General features: G+C 40.3%; 2 protein-coding genes across 4 annotated transcripts in view; one reads left to right on the top strand and one right to left on the bottom strand.

Moving 5' to 3' along the window:
• The window catches only part of KLHDC1 (kelch domain containing 1), a 40,891-nt gene extending 33,464 nt beyond the window's left edge, over window positions 1–7,427 (bottom strand). The window contains exon 1 of one of the 3 annotated variants that reach the window (XM_070378115.1): window positions 7,231–7,427. In XM_070378115.1, the coding sequence (XP_070234216.1) occupies window positions 7,231–7,326 (96 nt within the window). In that variant the 5' untranslated portion in view covers window positions 7,327–7,427. Of the gene's footprint in view, window positions 1–6,505; window positions 7,207–7,230 lie in introns of those variants that run through there. The other 2 variants (XM_070378117.1, XM_070378118.1) reach the window with 2 other exon arrangements.
• Window positions 7,428–9,475: 2,048 nt separating this feature from the next.
• POLE2 (DNA polymerase epsilon 2, accessory subunit) overlaps window positions 9,476–13,962 on the top strand; it is a 33,040-nt gene continuing 28,553 nt past the window's right edge. Inside the window, exons 1-2 of the mRNA XM_005894287.2 lie at window positions 9,476–9,564; window positions 12,327–12,427. Coding sequence (XP_005894349.1) covers window positions 9,497–9,564; window positions 12,327–12,427 — 169 coding nt within the window. The 5' untranslated portion in view covers window positions 9,476–9,496. The remainder of the gene's footprint in view (window positions 9,565–12,326; window positions 12,428–13,962) is intronic.

Below are 13,962 nucleotides of genomic sequence, written 5' to 3' on the forward strand. Positions count from 1 at the left end.
ATTTAATATTACAAATATTACTACTATTTTTTATAAGTCATCACATTTGGCGAGTAAAGAAGAAAAAACATAATTATCTCAGTATAATGCAAAAATCACTCTTGGAAACTGAACATTCAAAAATTGAAAATTGGGTAGAAGGGCACCTGATTCATTTGAAAAGGGCCATTAATTTGAAAAATGACATCTACAAACAAACAAAACCCTAAGCAATCATCAAACTTAATGGTTAATAGTTTAAAACAATCCCTCTGAGATTAGGAGCAAGAAAAAAAAGCTTTCGTTTTACACCGTACTTTAGGTCCACCAGTGTAGTAAAAAAATAAATAGGAATAAAGATTAGGATCAGATCAGATCAGTCGCTCAGTCGTGTCCGACTCTTTGCGACCCCATGAATCGCAGCACGCCAGGCCTTCCTGTCCATCACCAACTCCCGGAGTTCACTGAGACTCATGTCCATCAAGTCAGTGATGCCATCCAGCCATCTCATCCTCTGTCGTCCCCTTCTCCTCCTGCCCCCAATCCCTCCCAGCATCAGAGTCTTTTCCAGTGAGTCAACTCTTCGAATGAGATTAGGATAGAAGAAACAAAACTGTCATCAGGTGTAGATTCCATATAGAAAATAAAGACAATTAACAGATGGATTCTGAGAATGAATGTATGTTTAGAAAGTTTGCCAGAGTAAAAAATATTCAAGTTAGTTGTATTTCAAAATACCAGTGATAATCAAGAAATTTACTTTTAAAGAAACTAACAACAAAAAATACAAAGAAGCCAAGAGTAAACCCAACAAAAGATATATAAGATATTGAAGATACTACAAAACTTTATTGAAAGACATCAGAAAGTCTTGAATAGAGATATACTACATACTTGGACCTGAAGTCTCAATTTCATAACATGTCTATCACTCTCAAATGATCTAAAGATTGAGTACAGTAACATAAAATCTTAATAGAGTACTTTGACAACCTGATTCTAAAGTTTATACAAATGAGGAAGTATGGTGGAAAGCAAGTTGGCAGTTCTTCTAAAAGTTAAATGTAGAATGACCACATGACCCACGAATTCCACTCCTATGTATCCAAAAGAATTGAAAATAGGGGCTCAGATACTTGTAATGCCAATCTTCATATCAGAACTATTTATAATACACAGAAGATGGCAACAACCCAAGTGTCCCCAAAACAGATGAATGGATAAACAAAATGTGGCATATGCATACAATATAATCCTATTCTCCACAAAAGGAATGAAGTTCTGATACATACAGCAACATAAGCGAACCATGAATGTAATATGCTAAATAAAAGAAACCAGACTCACAAATACAAACATTGTTAAGATCTCATTTACATGAAATATCTAGAAAAAGGCAAATGTATAAAGATAGAGTGATTAGAAGTTGGCAGGGACTGGGGTAAAAAGGGAGGGAGGCAGAATTTCTGTTTGGAATAAGAGTTTTGGAACGAGACAGTGGTGCATGCTAAGTCGCTTCAGTCAGGCCCAACTCTGTGAGACCCTATGGACTGCAGCCAGCCAGGCTCCTCCGTCCATAGGATTTTCCAGGCAAGAATACTAGCGTCAGTTGCATGCCCTTCTCCAGGGAATCTTCCCGTCCTGGAGACTGAACCCGTTTCTCTTACATCTCAAGCATTGGTGGGCAATTTCGTTACCACTAGCACCATCTGGAAAGCAGGTAGTGGCAACACTGTACAACACTGAATATAATGCCACCAATTGTACACTAACTTGGTGAAGATGACAAATTAAATGTTTTATACATTTTACTATAATAAAAGTAGTAAAGAAAATGTATATGAAACAACAAACGTCCCTAAATAACCAAAATATTCCTCAAGAACAAGATGAGTGTGAGTGGGGTTTTCACCATCCAACATTCAGACTTCTAGTAAAGCTGTTGTAATTTAGATACTGAGGGAGGTTCTGTCACAAGAATAGACAGCAAACTTCACAGAATAAAGAACCTAGAAACAGATGACACAAACATGGCACGTGACAGAGTTTGCATGTTAGTAGGGAAAGAAGGGACTATTTAATATATGACACAAGAATAACTGATTATCCATATTGAAAATATAATAAAATTGGATCCCTACCTTAAACCAACCAACCAAACAAAAAATTCAGATTAAAAAAATTAAATGTGGAAGGCAAAGCCAAAAATTGTTTAGAAGACAAAATAGGAGACTTTATGATCTCCACGGTGGGAAAGATTTAAGATGCAGAAAGTACAAAGCATTAATGTCATTAATTAAAAGCCTCTGTTGAACAAAATATAATCATCAAGAAAATACAAAGATAAGCTGTAAACTGAGAAAAGTGAAAGTTGCTCAGCCGTGTCCAACTCTGCAACCCTATGGACTACAGTCCATGGAATTCTTCAGGCCAGAATACTGGAGTGGGTAGGCTTTCCCTTCTCTAGGGGATCTTCCCAACCCAGGGATCGAACCCTGGTCTCCCGCATTGCGGGTGGATTCTTTACCAACTGAGCTACCAGGGAAGCTTCAAACTGAAAAGACATAGTAAACTCATACAACTATATAATTAAAGAATTCCTATAAATCAGTAAAAGAGAACTCAATAGACAAGTGAGCAAAAGACATAAACCAGTGTTTTTACAGAAAACACAAATAGTTCATAAAGCTATGAAAAGACACTCCACTGTATTGTAATCATGGAAAGCAAATAAAAACCACAATGAAATATGTCATCACACTCACTGGATTGGCAAATTTGAAGGCCAGATGGTACCAAATGTTGTCAAGGATGTGGAACAAGGAGGAAGTTGGTGAGGGTGGTGTAAATTGATGCAAATATTTTGATAACACTGATGTTTCCAATTTAATTTGGAAGTGTGTGACCAGGCAACCCAGCATTCCATCCCTTGGTATATGCCCCAGAGAATGTATATGCCCCCCTGCATGTATAATAGGACACATGTTACAAAGAATGCTCAACGTAGCACTGCTTACAATTCCAAAAAGAAAAAAAAAAACCTGAAACATTCAAATATACATCAATAGTGGAATAGATAAGGAAATTGCTGTGAATTCACACAATAGAATATTATATAGTACACACATTCAAAGAATAAATCTAGGGGAGATTTTCAAAATATTTAACAATTGCACAGCATAGAAACTGACCAAACAAAATAAACACTAAGCAAACACAGTCACAGCCACGCAAGTGCACGCGAGCTGAATACAAATAAGGTATGAGTCTAAAACACACAATGTTAACTAAAAGAATTAAGTCATGAAAGAAAACCCATGCTCTGATTAAAAAACCAAATAATATATTGTTTAGGGACAGACGCATAAGTGATAAGACTATAAACAAAATGGTGATTAATAAGAACTCAAGATAGTGGTACCCTATGAGCGTGGGAGGAACAACATAATCAGGGAAGGATAAACAGGAAACTTCTAAGGTACTGATTTTAGCTGATTTCTTAATCTGGAAGTACAACATGAAGAGTTATTTTACATATCCTTTTGTATAACCATTTCAAATTTTTAAATTAAAGAATAAAATTCTAATAAATGAATATTAGGTAGCTCATGGAATCATCAGGGAAGCTGGAGAACCAGCTTATGTTAAGAGAAGCAAGACCTAAAAACCCAGAGAACCAGTCTGAAGTGCAAACTGCCCCAGTCGCTGGTGAGCAGCTTGCAGAACTGCCTTTTATGCCAGGGACCTTATCTTCCTACAAATTCTATGGGTAGCTAAGAATCCTCTTTAAGTCCTGATTTTTACATCTTTATTCTTGAGTCCAAATCTACCACACATACATCTAACCAATAGCATCCAGGCTACTTGCCCAGAACCTAGCTGCAAGCGAAGCTGGAAAAAACCTGGTACTCTGGTTCTTTTTTATTGGGCACCTACTATGAGCTATGTCTGACTCAGGACACCAAGGACATAATAGGGAACAAAATTCCTATCTTTACAGAATATATTTTCTATGAAGGTACGTAGGAGGTACTCAGACAACTAAAATAAATACTCAGACAACTAAAACAAGACTCACTTAGTGGGGGATACTACAAGAGGAAGGGGATTCAAATTCTGGCCATCTAAAAAGAATTAACATCTCCACATAATATGGATGGTCTGTGTGACCATCTATGAATAAATAAGTTAAAGAAATACTCACTTAAGGCTTTTAATACACATTGCTAACTTTCTCTCCAAAAAAGTTTACTAGTGCATGAGTAATTCATTTCCCTACGCTCTTCTCAAAAAATTTTTAATATTTACAAATTGGAAAAGAAAATTTTCATTTGTGTTTCTTTGATTCACAATCTATTTCTTTCCTTTTAAATTTCTGTGCATGTCCATTGCTCATTTTTCAGAGAAATATCAACCTTTATTTTTACAGAACTTTTGTCTATGACATATGCTGCAAGTAACTTTGCCAGTTTGTCATTCACCTTCTCATTTTATGGTGTTTAAAAAGCACAGATTTTAATTTTTAAAACTTTGATCTTAACTGCTCTATGATTAAACAATTTTCCGTTTATATTAAAAAACAACTTTGGTCTAGCAAACGTTTTCCCTTATAGTTTTTTCCCAATTCAGTTTTTCTTTTCCCAACTCAGAATTTTGCAAGTCACAAATTTTCTTCTGGTATCAAATAGCTTAATTTCTCTATATTTATCAATCCTAAACTCTACTATCATTTTCCTCCAGTAGTCCCAGGAACATATTGAATAAGCAACTGTTTTTCCAGAATTGAAATGCTGCCTTTTATATACAAAATACTCTTATATGCTTGTTTATGTAATTCCTTCTCCATTCCATCATGCTATCTTAACTTGCATCACTGATTTGTTTCAGTATTGTGTTATGTTTTAAAATCTGGTACTGTAAACCTCCAACTTTCATTCTTTTCAAACATTTTCTAAATTGATTCTTCTTTCCTTTAAGTCCTTTTCCAAAACAGAAACATATAGTTAAACAGATTCATGCAGCTAGTTTGTATAAGGAAAGGTTTAGGGCAAAATGTATTAACATCAATTGTATTATGCAAATAAAACTGTTCATATGAAAACCTTAAGAGGAAAGTATATCATCTGTAAACATGCTAAAACATTGTGCTTCTCAAAAATTTAGAAAAAACTACTCACAACTTTTAAATGTTCCTAGTTGTAATACTTAAGTTTGTATGAATTTCAGTAGTGTGGAAAATATATGAAAAAACTAGGAACAAGAGAATATTCTGGCATCAATTAGAATTTACTTTTTTCAGCATTGCTGCTCTTACCTCTAGAGGTAGGGCTATTTTCAGATATACTGGATTTTACAAGATGTTCAATAATAGGGTAATAATAATTTAGACAGATAAATGTGGGCCATTCAAGTTTTAGGATATACTTCTGTTAATTTTAACACACACTGTGTTCATGAGGAGGAAAACTGGGTTTGGAACAAACTATCTGGAATCAACTGAATACAATTCTTAACGACTGACTACTGGATTATCTCTAGATTCCAGGGCCTTTTAGCTGTTCAGAAGGATATGACTAAAACAATTGTTGGAATGATTCTACTTTTTCATCATGATACGCCATGTCTTCTTTTCTGCCTCCCACTCTCTCTTTCCTTTGGCTTATGCCTTAGACATATTTTAAGTGCTGACAATCCCTGGATTTAAAAGTAGGTTTGATCCAAATCTGTGTGGTACTTTCCAGGGTAGTTCTTATAGCATTTACTCATTGGATCAGTAGCAGGAAGTATTTCTATTCACTGACTGTCACCTGAAAACCTGGAATCTTACCAATTACACAATTTTCAAGAATAAAATGAAATGTAAAAACTCCAGACATTTCAGTTATGGGCCCAACAGAAATCTATATTGTCACCACATATGAGATATTACAGATTACTATCTTGAGATTTTTTTCATCTGTCACAACACTAAGAATTAATATAGCCCTGAAGTCTGACAACTGTACATCTTCAAGTGGTATAGCTCAAAACAATAAAAATATTTCTTCTGCAAAAACCATCATTATATCTAGACTATTTTTTCACCAAGAACACGAGGTGGAACTATTAGACCTTAAGAAAGCCTAATTTATGTTTATCATAGGAAAAAAATAGGCTTTGGAAATCCAATATATCTAAGTTGGAAGCTGCTGCCCGTGTAGCCAAATGGTCATTCAAATTATTTACTCTTACTGACTCATAGATCTTATTTTTTAAATAGTATATTTAACAAGGATTATATAAGATTAGGAATATGAGATTTCCTAACACACGCCACGTATAGTAGGCACTCAAATGTGAGTTCTGATTTTCCCATCCTGACACTGAATCAGATTAAAAATAAACACACAAACAAAACAACAAAAACCAACTTGGATTTGAGAATCATTTAACATACACAGTATGTTCTTTATTTCTTTGAGCGATTAAGTCATGTTACATCTGTCACAGAACAGTATCGAATCAGTCAGAGAAATATCTGTTTTACCTCCAGCAGAACTCCAGATGGCTCGCTTTTTTTTTTTTTCCCCCTTAAATCTTAAACTAAAGGGGCCGGCATATATTCCTGAACTGCTTTCCATCTTTAGAATCCTTGATTCTATAATCCTACGATTATAGAAACAAAGCATTTTCAAACCTCCACTGTAATAAGAATTTTAAAGTCTAACATTCATACTGTTAATATGAGCCTGTTTTCAGATTCAGGAAAAAAAAAAAATTCGTCATTACCCACTGGTAAAGGAATGCCACTAAAAACTACTTAAGAATACTTAAATGCTTCAGTGATTCCGAATCGCGCCGCGGGAATAAGGAAATATTTATGGAATAATATAGCACGGCATCCTCGGTGGGCTTTTGCGTCTGCGTAAGCATTTAAAAATGATCATCAATCGCGCAGTAACCGCCTGAGCGCTGGGCAAGCCGAGCTATCCGCCAGCTGCGAGGACCCGGCGGACTGGAGAATGGGAAGAGCCCTGGAGCGGGCTTTGAAGGCTTTCCTAGTGCAAGCAACGGCGGCTCGGCGTCCAGCCTGAAGCGGCGGGAGAGCGGCCGACAGGAGAGGGCCGGGCGGGGCGCCGACGGCGCCGGCCCGGGCCTCGGACCGGCCCCCGCCTCTGGGCCGGGTGTGGGCGGGGGCTAGTCGGCCGGTCGGGCCGAGACGCCGGGCGGGCTCCCGGCGCGAGTCCGCCCCGTCCCGCCTCTTCCCCTTACCACGTAGCCCCCCCATACGTAGAGGAAGTTTCCGTCCACCACGGCACAGTGGCCGCTGCGCTCCTCGGCCACGCAGAACAGCTGCGAGTCCGCCATCCGCGCGGTCGCTGGGCCCAGCCGCTCGGCGCGCCGCAGCCCCTGCCCACGGAGCGGCCTCTTCTCCCGCCTGGCTCCTCCACGCACGAACGGAACGCGTCGAGGGTCGAGATTGGTGGGAAGGCGGCACCAGTGCGGCTGCGCCGTCCCCAAGCCCGCCCGGGAAGCCGAGCGCGGGGTGGCCTCGCCAGTTAGGGATGCTTGAGGTCTGAGTGGGCAGGGTGGTGCCTTCGCTTCTCCGCAGCCCTGCTACTCCCTGATTTCGTGTCACTTGCGATTGTGTTGTGTGGGCGGAACAGCCTAACTCTGTACCTTATCCAGTGACTCGATGGACTTCTTGTACACGGACTTGATGTTGCTGTGACTTAAATCAATGTATTAGTACACAAATGCTTTATGAGGGTTTGCCTTTTCCATTCAACTTCCGGCAGAGACAGTTATCCAGAGAGAGGGAGAGAATAGGAGAGAATGAGAATATATATATATATATATATATAAAATTATATATATATATTTAATTGAAAAATTTCTAAAACGTACTCCAGCAAGCTACAGCCTGCAGGCCAAATCTTTTTACTACGTGTTTCTGTGGCGCCCACAAGTTAAAAATAATTATACATTTTTTAATAGTTGAAAAAAAATTTAAATTATATTACTCATAAAAAATACGAATCCAAATTTCAGCATCTGTACATAGTTTATTGGCACACAGCCACTCTAATTCGTTTAAGGATTGTCTGTGGCTGCTGATGTAAGCCACAGAGTTGAGTAGGCCCAGCTGAGTACCTGCAACAAAGACCAGATAGGTCTCACTGTGGAAAATGTTTACTGTCTGGCCCCTTCCAGAGAAAGCTGCCTAACCCTTGCTATAAAATGATGTTACTGAAGTGAAACTAGTGCCAAGAGGGAAGACAATAATCATGCCAGTGTCTATAAATGCCCCTGTCCTTTAAGAGAATGTGGCCGCTCACCCCTCAGAACGTTAATTTATTCAGCATATGTTTATTAAGTGCCTGCTTGCTGTAGCTAGTTGGTACTGAGGCCCCGTTAGACACAAACGCTGAAATAATCAAGTATTATTGACTCCTTAGAGTCTTGTAGTAATAGATACTAAATAAATTCTAAATATGTAGGTACTGACCTTCCCTGGTGGCTCAGCAGTAAAGAATCTGCCTGCCAGTGCAGGAGACCTGGGTTCAATCCCTGGGTCGGGAAGATTCCCAGGAGAAGGAAATGGCAACCCACTCTAATATTCTTGCCTGGGAAATCCGTTGGACAGTGGAACCTGTCGGGCTCCAGTCCAACGGGTCGCAGAGTCGTACATAAGCAACAAGTCGAATACACTGGAAGTCACTGTATAGCAGTTCTTAGGAATCATCCTCACATTTCATAAGACTGCACGTTCACTTATAAGCACTCCAAGGTTTTATTGTAACTCATTGGAGCAAGCGTTTTGACGCGTGGCAAATTAACAGCTCACTTGCTGGAATAAGACTGAGTAATCCTGGCTCCATCCATCACTCACTGAATGTTTCATCTTGAGTGAGCCATCTACCTACCATATCTGTGTCTCACTTTTCTCATCAGTAAAAGGAAGATGTTGAAAAAACAGCACACAACTCATTTGGCTTTACAAGCAATATATTAATACATTTAAAGCGCTTAAAGGCAGCCCGCAACTTAAATATAAAGTGGAGTGGGTGAGAACTATGGTGACGTATAATAGCTGCGAGTGAATGTCAGGGAAAACCCTGTGGTGACACAGAGCATTTCCAGGGCTTGTGTGAAGCAGAAAACATAAGTACTGAAGGGCCCCAAGGTCCGGATGAGCCCGACGGGAGTCACGGAAGGTGGAGGGGAGCGATGAGAGCGCAAAGTGGGTTCCATGAAAGCACTTGAGATAGGCAAGCGCGTTCCCAACCCGACAGCAGGGCACTCGCTGGTCAGTATCGCAATATCAGAGCAGTGTAGGCTCGTTTTCTCCTGCAACTTAGAGAGTGCAGGGAGGCAGCCTGCCTGGCCCGCGGAACCGCAGATATTTCCACGCACTGAGAGGAGTAGTGGCCTCTGGCGCTATTTAATTATAGAGAACTGGCGTTTCTGGGGCGGGGCCAGGACGGGGCTCTCCCGGGAAGGGGCGGAGCCGGGGCCGTGGCGCCAAAACGCAAACATGGCGCCTGAGCGGTTAAGGAGCCGGGCGCTCTCCGCCTTCAAGCTTCGCGGATTGATGCTCCGGGGGTGAGTCGGCCGTATAGCTGGCGGGATAGGAGGGGAGAGCCAGGGCCAGACTGCCGTGCGGGGCAGCGGGATGAACCGCACTCCGAGACGGAACCTGGTCTCTGGCCTTAAAATGACAGAGACCCTGAGAGAGTTCTAAGAAGCGAAGAGGATCTGGCGATGCCTTCCTAGATTCCCCGACGCGGACTCGTAAAGTTTCTCCCGGAAGGGATGAGGCTCTCCTGCACTTGCCAAACAGCCGGAGAAGCGGCGATAGGTTCCGCAGCATCCGTATATTAGCACGGTGCTTGGGCGCTCTCTGCCCGCTTAATCTTTTCCTCTGCGGCGTGGGAATCCCAGCGTCGCTGATCACGTGGTTACGGAGACAGCGAATGAGAGACCTGGGAAAGCCCAGTGCTTGCCAGTAGCTGTCAGATTAGTACAAATTGTGGGCCCTGCCAGCCCTCCCAATTTTAGGTCAGGTCCTATTCTTGAGAGAGAATTCCTGAAGGGTTAAAAAGTGGGTAGGTTTGAAGCATGTCTTTTTTTTTTTTTTAAAGATTTCCTTTAGAACGTCTCTTGCCATATCTGTGTTTTCTACGATTTGTAGAATGATCCTATACAAGATTTTTCTCATTAAATCTGCCTTAAAAAAAAAAAAAGAATACGGTATTTACATATGTAAACACCTGCCGGACGGGACACACGTCTCTACCAGGTTTTGATTGGTCTTGTGTGTGTAGAGGTTTTTGGTTTGTTTTTGTGAAGATGAGTTTTATGGGACTTTTACCATGTTTTGGGGTTAGTGAACAGGGGCAAGAGTGGATATTCTGTAGGAGAAAATAATAAATTCTGATTATTTGATTATCTATTGATCCCCGACATTTAAAAAATACAAGCAATAAATCAGTTGGTATTTTTCTTTTCACTTAGGATTTGACTTAACACCGAGCTGTCATTCATTAATTCAGTCAGAAATACACTGAAATATATTAGCTGCAAAATACTTATGGAGCAAGGGAGTAGGAGAGTACAACACTGCGGAGGTTGGGGGTCAGATAGTGTATTAATTATTTATTGCTGCATAACTCATTACCCCCAATTCAGACGTTTAAAACAGCAGGCACTTAGATTCTCACATTTTCCATGGGCCAGGAATTCAGGTAGGCTTAGCTGGGTCCTTAGCTTCACCGTCTCTCAAAAGGTTGCAGTCAAGATGCAGTCATCTCACGGTCAGTTGGGCAGGGTTTGCTTCCAAGTTCATTCAGTGATTGGCAGGATTCAGTTCATCCAGGATTGTCCGACTGAGGGCTTTAGTCCTTGCTGGCTCTTGAGGCTCCCCAACATGGCAGCTTACTTTATCAAAATTAGCAAGAGAGTCTGCTAGTAAATGAAAGCCAGTTTTTTGTAACTTAAGGCAAGAAAGTGACATCTTGTCACTTAAAAATGTTTATTTTTAAAAGTACAATACCAAAAAAAAAAGTACAGTACAGTAAAATATTTGATCACTTGTGCCATATTCTATTATTAGAAGCAAGTCATTAGGTCCAACCCACACTCAAGGGGAGGTTATTAAACAAAGATGCGATTACCAGGAGGTGTGGATTATTAGGCGTCATCTTAGAAGTCTGTCTAGCATGGATATTAAATAATTCACAATTATTTACTTTCAATTGTGAAAAGGATCCAAGGAAAGAAGTGCTGTGATAGTGTATAACCAGGTGTATAAAGAGTTCTAGAGTCAAGAAAGGCTTCATTAAAGAATGATTTGGGGGGGGGGAAGAAAAAAAAGAATGGTTTGAACTGAGTATGAGCAGGACTTGAGTAGGTAAAGAGTAGGGGAGAAGTGACCATATCAAGATCTTGAAGCAGGAGAGCATCAGGAAGTCCAGAGACACTGGATAAGACCAGTGAGATTTGACAGGGACCAGATCCTGTATGACTTTGGTCTATCCTAGTAGCTTTCCCAAGAGTCACCCAATACATGTGTGATTTTAGGGAATCAATCATGTTCTATAATAAACTAAAGGGATGTGACACCCACACATGAAACAATAAGCAACCTAAGATATATAACAATTAATATTGATATAAAGTGTAAAGTTGTGGTCCACAAATATAGAATGGCATGGAATTAGCTAATTGTTTAAGGAGACAGTGTTCACTCTGAGAATTATCATTATTTAAATCAAGAATTCATGTGATTTATTCAAAATTTCAGTTTTATTGATTATGGGGGGGCCGGGAGAGAGTCATGTGATTTTAGTGAATGTTATTACCTCTACGACGATATTCAAATGTCAAAGTTTTTTCTAGCCCATTTTTTTTTTCTTATTTTACAGTTGAAAACGATGATGAAATTACTGGAACTTAAGCAAATGCATTATCAAGTTAATAAATATTTATTTAATTGTCTGTTATATTCAGAACATTGAAGCAGACTGAGTTTATTAATGTCAAGTAATACATAGTACAAGGCTACTTGATATAGCAGATGTAAGGTACCTATAAGTGAGATTAACAATTTCAGAAGGAAAGGGAGATTGTAGCTGGTAGAGCTGGTTTAGGAAGTCTTCCTAGAAGAAGGATGTGATTTGGGATTTTAAGAATGGTTCTATTGGCAGTGGGTAAGAGAAAGACTTTGTTCAGAAAGCACAAGAAGGGGGAGTATTGCTTGCAGGGAGGAGTGAGTGAGTAGGTCATAATTTCAATGCTGGATTGACGAATCTTTGCCAGATTTTGGCATAAAACGTGTAGCCTTAATTACCAGTCTCTCTTATCAGCGAAGCTGTTAAGTACCTCACAGAAGCTCTTCAGTCTATCAATGAAATAGAGCTTGAAGATGCACTGGAAAAGATCATCGATGCAGTTGAAAAGCAACCCTGTAAGTAACATTCTCTGTAACGTATATTGTTCATATCGTTCTACATCCTCAGTTATCTTAAAAAGTTTAAGGAGAAGTTGAGGACTCAGTATTGAATGTCCCGGTGGCATGAGACATACCCCTGGTAGCACTACCCCTGGTAGCCCTTATTGCTAAGGGGGAGCCTCTTAATTCTGTTGGAACCTTGGGGCATTCCCAGAGACTCTTTTACAGTTCTTCCCTTTTATGAATTTCCCTCTGATTCCTTTATGGTTACTTTCTTTTCTCTGTTTGCCTGTTTCTTTGTGTTGCTTCAGTTCAGTTCAGTTGCTCAGTCGTGTCTGACTGCCGGGGTCCAGCCCCGGTGGATCCAGAGAATTCGAAGGGGAGACAGCTTCGGCGATCAGGATACGATAGAATTAAAGATATAGAGTGGTTAAGTAAGGATAGCTCAGTAGGAAAATTCAATGGAGAAAAGAGGCTGAATAACTTGGTTTACGTGGAAAACCAATAAAACTCCAAGACAAGGAGTTTGCGTCACCTACATAGGCCGCAGGCATCCTTCCGTTCTCCCAAAGGAGAGGAGACACTAAGGCCTCCCCGGTCAGATCTTAGAAGCCCAGGCAAAATTAGTAGGCTTCATGAGCCTCCACGCTCCAGATGGGAATTCAGCCAGAAAGTGAGAGAAAGAACGACATGAGGAGACCAGTCTTTCTAGGAACTGATCCCATTCTTTATTTTCCAGGGTCTGCTTTTATACACAGAGATGTAATACAAAAGTAGTCACGTGGGGTCAGCAGTCCTGACTCTTATTGAAACCACGCTTTTTTTCTGCATTCCTTCCGATATACAAAGTTCTCAGGTGATTTACATCATCTTCTGGCCAAGAGGCCTGCTAACATTTTATGACCCTTTCTGATTATGATTAGTCAACCAGAAAACTTACTTTCTCCAAAGGTGACTTTTCTTAAGTCAGGCACCACCCTCCGAAGGCACCAGATAAATTTGCATTCCTACAGGGCAAAGGTGCAGTGGGCTATAATCAAGAAAAGAATTTACTTAGCCTAAGGCCCAATGTGATTAATATCAAGGTTAATACTTATTTCTCTCATATGTTAGTTATATTCATTAATGTGTATAAGCGGCAAGGGATATGGAGATGTAGCAGCAAATATTGGCTCAACAATGAAACCCTCCACCGGTATAATTCCTAACTAGCCCACTAATACTATACTAATAATTTTCTAACTTCTCAAAAGAATCTGTTTTTAGAAAGTTTAGAGCATCTTGTGCCTCTCACGGGTGGGAGGCTGTGAACAATCACATGTGGCCGGACAAACCTGTCAGGTAGGCTAGAGAACCTTCAGAGGAGTTTGTAGGTTGAAACACTCCTGTTACTCCCAGAAATTATTATTAACTGGAGCTCTAAGTTAACTCCTTCTCCAAAAGAGGTGGTGGGGGACAGCCCCCCATAAAGTCAGAGGTGTAGGTGAGAGCACAAAGCAATAAAGTAGGCAGCCTCTGGTTTTGGGGGTAGATGCTCGAGAATTTCCAGG

The sequence above is a fragment of the Bos mutus genome, chromosome 10 (assembly GCF_027580195.1).
Source record: "Bos mutus isolate GX-2022 chromosome 10, NWIPB_WYAK_1.1, whole genome shotgun sequence".
Classification (NCBI taxonomy): Eukaryota; Metazoa; Chordata; class Mammalia; order Artiodactyla; family Bovidae; genus Bos; species Bos mutus.